Genomic DNA, 8336 nt, shown 5'->3' on the forward strand with positions numbered 1-8336 from the left:
GAACTAAAACTGAAATTCTCCATGCTGAAAACTGACGCCCCGAACACACCACGCCCATGGTAGCAGCATCGTGCTGGGGTCAAGGGTCACAACAACCCTAAACATGAAGCCAAACCTACAATGGAAAGGGTTAGAATAAAGTTTATTTATGTACTAAAATAGGCAGTCAAAGTCTAAACTTAAATGTCATTGACCGTTAATCACAAGCTTTCAACATTTGTTTTCATAGATGCTTCCCATACAACATGATTGAGACTCAGCTACTATAAAAAAGAATACTGAAAACAACTCTGCCTGTAGACATAGAAAGCTCATAGCGACATACCCACAGGAATTGCAGCTAAAGGGGGTTCTACAAACTATTAAATCAGGGGGGCTGAACACAAATGCAGAAGACTTTTAATCTTTATAAAGGAAACTGTGAAAAACATGTATCGTTTTCCTTCACAATTATGTACTACTTAATGTTCTTTCCTTCAGTCTAACACATAAATCTCAGTGACAACCAGTGCGGTGTAGAAACAGACCTGATGTGGCTGAAAGTAGACATTCCCCAGATGAAGCACAGAGGACAGAAGTCTGTAGATGCCGCTCTGCTCCTCTGGGGTAAAACACAGGATGTCCATGGCACTCAGCAAACGCCTGAAGTCCTCCCCATCATCCTTACCCTCTATGGTACAATTTCCTCCCTGCTCAAACGCCCACGCATAAACACACACACACAGAGACACAAATCGTTATCTCAACACCATGATTAACACTTTAATTAACCTCATCTAATTTAGCTTTGATTTGAGAACAACTGTTCAGCAGCTCTTAGTTTCTTTTTTTTTTTTGCAAACTTCCAGGGATTTAAAATCTAATTTTGCTCTAGTGAATAACAAAGACCCATGTCAAGTTGTCACTATGCAACATTACTGTTAAATAAATAATATTATAAAAAATTTTTAAACGTAACCTGAAGTGGACAAAAAGACACAAAAAGAGTCACGTTATTTATTAACTAAAGATGAAGACAACATAGAAAAGCCAGATAAATTAAAATAACCTGTGATTTGAATAACAACAATAATTTGAAGAGGAGAGTAGTTTATAGTCCACTTAGTAACTACAAGGGGCCCGTGTCCTGTGGCTGTAAAACAATCCCAAATGATGATCTCTGCCTCAGCGTGCTTCACCATTCGTGTTTGTTTTCGTACTGTTGTGGTTTCCATTAAACATCTCTACTTCAATCTCATCTGTCCAAACAACAATTTTTCACAAATCTTAGTTAGTAGTAGTTTATTACGATGCAATTCTGCAAATCTAAATCCATGCTTCCACGTTCTGGTACTTCTTCTCTTTCATTCTAACTGAACTGTCATGAAATCTAACATGCAGTTTTTTGAGTTCTTTTTGTTTTGCAGAAGATGGTCCTAAATGTTTTCCACTTGTCATTTTAAAATTATAGACTTTAAATTGTTTGACAATTGCTTTATGACCCTTCCCAGATTGGTATGTCAATTCAAGCCAAGTCATGTATATGTGTATAGCACGTTTTTTATTTATTTATTTATTTGACAGGGACAGTACAATTAAACATTGCAACCAAACAGGTGGCTGATGTCCAAGTACATAAGGCTTGTAGCCATGGGCTAATTTGCAGCCTTCAGTTTGCAGTTTCAGCAGCAAGCCAGTTCAAAGTGCTTTACATCATGAATACATAAAAAGATCATAAACACATCGAAACAAACATTAAATTGTATCAAGTGAAAACATCAGTACATGTTGATCAATGTTCCTTTTATAATGGGCAGAAAGCGACTCTAAATAGGTGGGTTTTCAGTCTTGATTTGAAGGAACTCAGTGTTTTAGCTCAATTGCAGTTTTCTGAGAGTTTGTTCCAGATTTATGGAGCACTGAAGCTGAATGCTGCTTCTCCATGTTTGGTTCTGGTTCTCGTTGTGCAGAACTAGAACAGAACTAGACAACCTGAGTGCTCTGCATAGGCAGCAACAGCAGCTTCTCTAAAGCAGCATTTAGTTTCTATGCTCCACTTATCTGGAACAAACTTCCAGAAAACTGTAAAAGTGCGGAAAGGAGTTCCTTTAAATCAAGATTAAAAACACATTTGTTTAGGATTGCCTTTGACTGTTCTACTTAAACAGGTCTACCGAAACATCACTAGTTCAACCTTTTTTAGTCCAACTGTTTTTAATGTTCTATTTTTGTTTCTACATTTTATTCCTACTTGCTTGTATTCTGTTTTATTTTCTTATATTTTATTCATGTAAAGCACTTTGCATTGTCTTTGTACTAAATTGTGCTATACAAGTAAATTTGCCTTGCCTTGCCTTGCCTAAAATAATTGGCTGGTGAAGTGACGGAGGGTGTGTTTTCTTTTTTACCTTGGCTACAATTGCAGAAGTAACACTCAATATAAAAACCAATGAAGTTTGACAACCATTCATTCTGGCCTGAAGCATTGCAGTGGCCTCACGAAGGAAATATTTATATAATGCATCTATACTTTTGCAACTGTCTGTGTAAGGCAGGGGTTTCTTGGGTTGGTGTTGGGACCTCCATTGTAGGTCGTAAAATTAGAATTATGATAAACTCTTGTGATGCTACATCCTTAAGAGTGCACATACATATAAAGCAAATTACACCCCTCTCTGTGAGCTCTATGGTCTTGGTCACTAAATTCTGTGTAATCTTTTTATCTATGAACCTATCTAATGGTGAAATTATCATTGGGACGCAGCATACTAATGCATGCACTTAAAGTACCGTCAACTACAGTCCTTTGCAGTTGCAATTTTGCATTTTGCGATTGCGATGGGATCTGAATACAGCTCATTGTACAGGTTTATTACGAGCTGTTCAAAACTCCACAATAACACAAGAGTTGATTGTCCATGACCGTCTTGGGATGTAATTATCACATTCAGTGACATTTTATATTATAGAGCAACTATTGAGTCTCTCTGTTCATCCAACTAGCATTTGGCCTCTGCCTTCAGCTGTGCTCTAAAAGAGGTAAAAAGAGGAAGAGAAAGTGAAATGAAAGGTTTAAAGCTAGCTGCTCTGAAAGTGGCTGTAGCAACATTGTGAAAAGAGAAGCTCTGGTGACAAAACATCTCACACATACTAGGGTTTCAAGAATAGCATCAATCTGTTATAAATTGGCATAATTCATCTCTTTTGTTTGGCATGCTCTCAACCAGGCCTTAATGGGCATAACGAAACAATGACTGTTGCCAATTCAATTCAGGGTTAAGTGATAACGACGACATTTTTAAGACAAACAACGAGACACCACAAAGCATAATTATACCCCTTAAATCAAAACTGACATTTGATAAATAACATGTGAGACTTTAAAGCTCATTTTGAAAGTAGCTGTTATCATCTGGAAACTTTTGCAAAGAGTAATTTGGAACTTTAAAGTCCATGGAGCGCAAACAATGGGAATAAACCTTTTTACGAAAGTTATTTTGAGGAGAAACCTTCTCTGAAGCATCCGCAGCACAAATTAGCAAAGTAGATATTTAAATCTTAAACAGAGGGCATTCAAGGGTGCAAGCTAAGCATGGTTTTGACTTCAGAAAAAGTATTTGAAGTCATTGTGATCAGCTGCATTTCAATAAATTGGATACACATAAAATGCTCTTTTATTCCAGTAATTAAACCTCAAATATGAAACTCACGTATTATAGATTTATTACACACAGAGTGACACCTTGCAAGCATTTGCTACTTTTAATCTTGAGGATATGAACTTAAAAAGAATTAAAAAACCCTGGCTACTGAGAAAGTCAAGGGAACTATACTTGAGTTTGTTGTTGAATTGAATTACTAAAATAAATGAATGTGCTGTGTGAGTGCACCTGATTCAGATAGTAGTACGTCTCAGGCTCCTGCAGGTAGAGTGAGCGCTTCTCATGAGGGGGAAGACCTGCCAGCATCTCATAGAAGATATGGTAGTTTCTCTCTGATTTGGCCTGTGGATAGAAACGAAACCCACGAATGAGCTGAATTCAACCATTCACACATTTCGTCGGCATGTCATTCAACCCTGCTGACAGCTGGTAATGAGCCATTTGTTGGTAAAGCAGGATAGTAGATCTTGAGGACTATACCTATGCGCTCCTGCTCTGCAGGAGAGCATCTGCCAGCCAGATTGATAATGTGTAGCACTCTACGTTCTGCACATTATCAACCTGGAACTGCGCCATTTCAATCTGTTTGGGGAACGACGGGACATTCAGGAAAACTCTCAGAGATGATTGGGTGAAGCGACACCTAGTGCTCGCCTACCAAGGGTTGGTTTTAGCCAATCGCGGTATCAAATCAGAAGGTAAGCAGCAAACATGACGAGAAAACACACAAAGCTAAGCTAGTAAAGATGTGATAGCAGCAGCTATGCATGCATCCTCCTGCGCTACCATGTTTATGTTGGTTCAGCTGTGGGCTCGGCTGCTCTTGCTTTCATTGCACCGGTGAGTCCCGCCTTAAACCACAATACCGCAACATGATTGGCCCGAACCGTTTTTGGGTCGGACACAAACGGTTGAAGCAGGGAGCGGTACAAGATGGATTCTCATACGTTTGTGAATGCACAAATACTGTTGGACTTCATCTTGCAGGCAAGGTTAGCTCTACAGTGTCCTCTTTCTCACTATGACTTAATTGTAAGACAACTCCACCTGTGCAGTGTGGTACAGGCGTGTGTGTATATAGGTGTGTGCTCCTGTTTTTGTTTCACCTGAAAGACAATGCGGGACTTCTCCAACAGGTACTGAGACGTTATGGCACCGCTGATTACACCCCTAGTGAACGACACATACACAAACACGCGCACACACACATACTCACTGAGTTAGGTAACAGGTCATACATGTGTAATGTGCCCGGATCTGCTCCGTCACAGCTTTAACAAAAGATCTGGTCCTGGTGTAACTGTGCTTCTGGGACACGTTTGCATATTTTCCAGGTAGCCCCCTGTGTATCTGTTTCAGTAGGTTACGTGTCCTTTCGGGGGTAAACTTACACAAAATTAGATGCCATTAAATAGGTTCTTGTGGCTCTATGTAGGGCAAACACCAAAGTCCTAAATAAAATACTGCTACTTGAGAAAAGACATTAGCACATGGCAGACACAATGGGAAGAGGTTTGTTGAATCAGCATTAGGGTATAAATGTTGGTGATGGCTTTTAAAAATAGATTGTTAGCTTAAATTTGCTAGTCAACTACAGATCTATGTCTAGATCCATATCTGTAATCAGGATTTGAGTGCAACAGACAAAAAGGAAATATTTGATTCAATTAAATCAGATTTTATTTAAAAACACAACACTGAGGCAGTGCCTTCCAAGCTTACCAACAATATTATCCTTCATATTATTCTTTAGATAAAAATGTGGGATTTGCAGACAGCTTTTAATGCTATTGATCATGTCCTTCTCACAATTGGCTTAGAAAAATGAGCCGGTGTTTCTCTTCAGTGGTTCACCTCCACTAAAAAACAAAAACTTTTATACAGCAAATGGTGAGACTGACTTTTCCAAAGTACCCCTGATCAGTGGTGTGCCACAGGGATTAATGCTTGAGCCTTTTCCTTTCATTTAGCCTTGTGCTACCTCATACAAAAGTTTCACTGTCTTATCCATGCTGTGCTGCTGATATAAAGATCTATACATCCTTGAAACATAATGATCTTACAAAGCTCACTACTATTCACCAATACTTTGCAGATATCAGTAACTGAATGGCTCTTAAACACCAACAAAAACAGAAACGGTTGCTTCTCTCGACTTGTTCAACGAAAGCAAGAGCAAATATTCTTACTCACTCATCCATGTAGATTTGTGTGTATTTGCCAAAGCGTGAAGAATTGTCATTGCGGACAGTTTTGGCATTCCCAAAAGACTCCAGCAGGGGTGTAGCCTCAAGGATCTAATAAAACATCACAAACAAACACATGACTATGGCCATGTGATAAATAAATGTTGGTTGTAATACATAAAAAAACACCTCACCTCTATCTGAAAGATACGATGCATGTGGGCAACAAAAACAAATCAATTAAAATGTAAAAATATAAAGCTAAATTAGTATGAAGCTGCACAGAATAATCAGTAAATACCTGTTGTGTGACGTTGCGTTTGTGATGTATGGCTGTCAGGTAACGCAAGATCAGCTTAGTGGCCTCAGTCTTCCCTGACCCACTTTCTCCACTGAGAAAAAAGCAACAAAAAATAAATAAAACTGAAAGAAATTCCACAATGCCTTAATACAGCCCTACAAAACAAAATGTGTGTGTGCAAGGGGAAATTATAATTTTTTTTTCCCATTGTAAGGCATGGTGCGGTTTTAAAATGGCAATGCTTTTTTTTTATCTTACATTTTGCTCACTGAAATGAGTATTTAGGAGAGACAAAATTATCAGCAGAAACAGTAGACAGCGTTTCCTACCTGATCACAATACACTGGTCCTTTTTGGCATCCATCATGGTTGTATATGAGAGATTAGCAATGGCAAAGAGATGACTGCAACACAACAAAACATTTTTAATGAATGGCCATTACTGTACTTCTGTGTCTTGTGTGTGTCTGTTTTGTGAAGACATGGCAGCAAAATAAACGACTGAAACGCTGCCTTGGCAACCAACCAGCTACAGTGTAACAGTAGCCTGTCACTAACACATTAGAGCGCTGGCATTTACACCCCTGCTTACCACAATACTGCATCTCTGAGCACAGCTTACCAGACGTGTGGACATACTCAGAGCAAGAGTACAACTGTGGCCAAACCCACAAGTTCACAAAGAACATGGGATACAGTAACATGATACTGTGAAGGTAGTCTTGCAAAAGTGTTTATAAGCCAGCTACCTTTTCTTAGTTTGTCACAATCACAAACATTGTTGTATTTTATTAGTATTTTATACTTCAAATAGGGTTAGGTCATAAAGCAATATGCCAAGCTTTGGACATTTCAGTTTCCACCATCTGAAAATGGAAAGCAAACCTACCAAGGGCTAAACTAAAAGGAAGAACAAACAGACCATTAACCAAAGAAACAGACAAGAGGTCAATGGTAACCCTGGAGAAGCTGCAGAGAGGAACTCAAGTGGGGGTATCAGCACAAATGATACCCATTAGGTGTTTTCTGAAAAAAAGTCAAATTTCACCTCTGACGCAAGACAAATAGGGAACAGCAAACATAGAAGGTGATCGGATCAGCTAAGACAAAAACTAAGCTTTTTGGCCCACATGGACGACGTTTAGTGTGACAGAGGCAGAGACAAAACTCTACATTGTCCTGAATTACACCATCCCCACAGTCAAACACGGAGGTGGCGGCATTATGCTGTGGAGATGCTGTTCTTTAACAGGGGCAGCAAGGAGCTGGTCAAAGTTGATTGGGAGTTGTGTGAACCAAAATATGGAGCATTGCTGGAAGAAAAGCAGGTAGAGGCTGCAAAACAATCCAGAATGGGGCTTAATTTTCCAGCAGGAGTGCAATCCTAAAATGATCAGAGCAAAATCCAAATGAAAGTATGCGGCAAGACATTAATATCACCGTTTCTGTCTCTTAGCGTGCAAAGCTCCTAAAGACATAACACAAACGACTTGTAATTATACTGAAAGGTTGTTCTATGTCGTGTGAAGTATTGATTCAGTGAGGATTCATGCAAAAACATTGTGAATATTTTAGTGATATAAATACTTTTGCAAGATACTGTGCTCTAATGCTCACTTAATCTGACCCTCTGTACACAAAGTGGTTGAATTTAGATCACTAATGACTAAGGAAGTGAATAAAAAGTGACACTGTTTAAAAGGAAGGAGATTAGAAAGTTCAGGAAGGATCGAAACACACAGACACTCTCGGTCTTACGGGGGGTTGTCACTCAGACCGTGGCCTTCATACTGGTGCACCATGTCTGTGCCGTAGATGTTGAGCAACTTGTAAGGGTTCACAGACACAAGGATGCTCCCTATGTAAGTCTGAGGGAAGGAAACAGAGAGTAATTAAAAAAACATATCTCGATGTTTGTGATATTTTATTGTGTTAGTTTACTGTCATGTTAGACATTGAGCGTACATATACAAGTTCGTGGTCAAAGCGTTTCTTCAGGTTCATTAGAACTGCATTCTCATTCAGCTCACTGAAATTAAACAGGAGAAATTCAAACAAATCCAGTGAGCACATGTCACACAACATAACCAGTCCAGCATTCCCTTTGAAATCCCTCCATTATTATCTAAAGACAATAAAGGGCTTTCTTCTTTTCTAAACTGCTGTTGCATTGGCATAAATTCTGCTTTTCTTAGCACTTGACACAAT

General features: G+C 39.0%; 1 protein-coding gene across 1 annotated transcript in view; it reads right to left on the reverse strand.

Annotated features, from left to right (window-relative positions):
• The window catches only part of myo15ab (myosin XVAb), a 73268-nt gene extending 64985 nt beyond the window's left edge, over positions 1-8283 (reverse strand). The window contains exons 1-9 of the mRNA XM_021308562.2: positions 8094-8283; positions 7887-7996; positions 6458-6532; positions 6129-6219; positions 6022-6027; positions 5835-5938; positions 4748-4811; positions 3870-3983; positions 528-689 (exon numbers count right to left, since the gene is read on the reverse strand). Coding sequence (XP_021164237.2) covers positions 528-689; positions 3870-3983; positions 4748-4811; positions 5835-5938; positions 6022-6027; positions 6129-6219; positions 6458-6532; positions 7887-7996; positions 8094-8213 — 846 coding nt within the window. The 5' untranslated portion in view covers positions 8214-8283. The remainder of the gene's footprint in view (positions 1-527; positions 690-3869; positions 3984-4747; positions 4812-5834; positions 5939-6021; positions 6028-6128; positions 6220-6457; positions 6533-7886; positions 7997-8093) is intronic.
• Positions 8284-8336: the final 53 nt, after the last annotated feature.

Source organism: Fundulus heteroclitus, chromosome 5 (genome assembly GCF_011125445.2).
Source record: "Fundulus heteroclitus isolate FHET01 chromosome 5, MU-UCD_Fhet_4.1, whole genome shotgun sequence".
Classification (NCBI taxonomy): Eukaryota; Metazoa; Chordata; class Actinopteri; order Cyprinodontiformes; family Fundulidae; genus Fundulus; species Fundulus heteroclitus.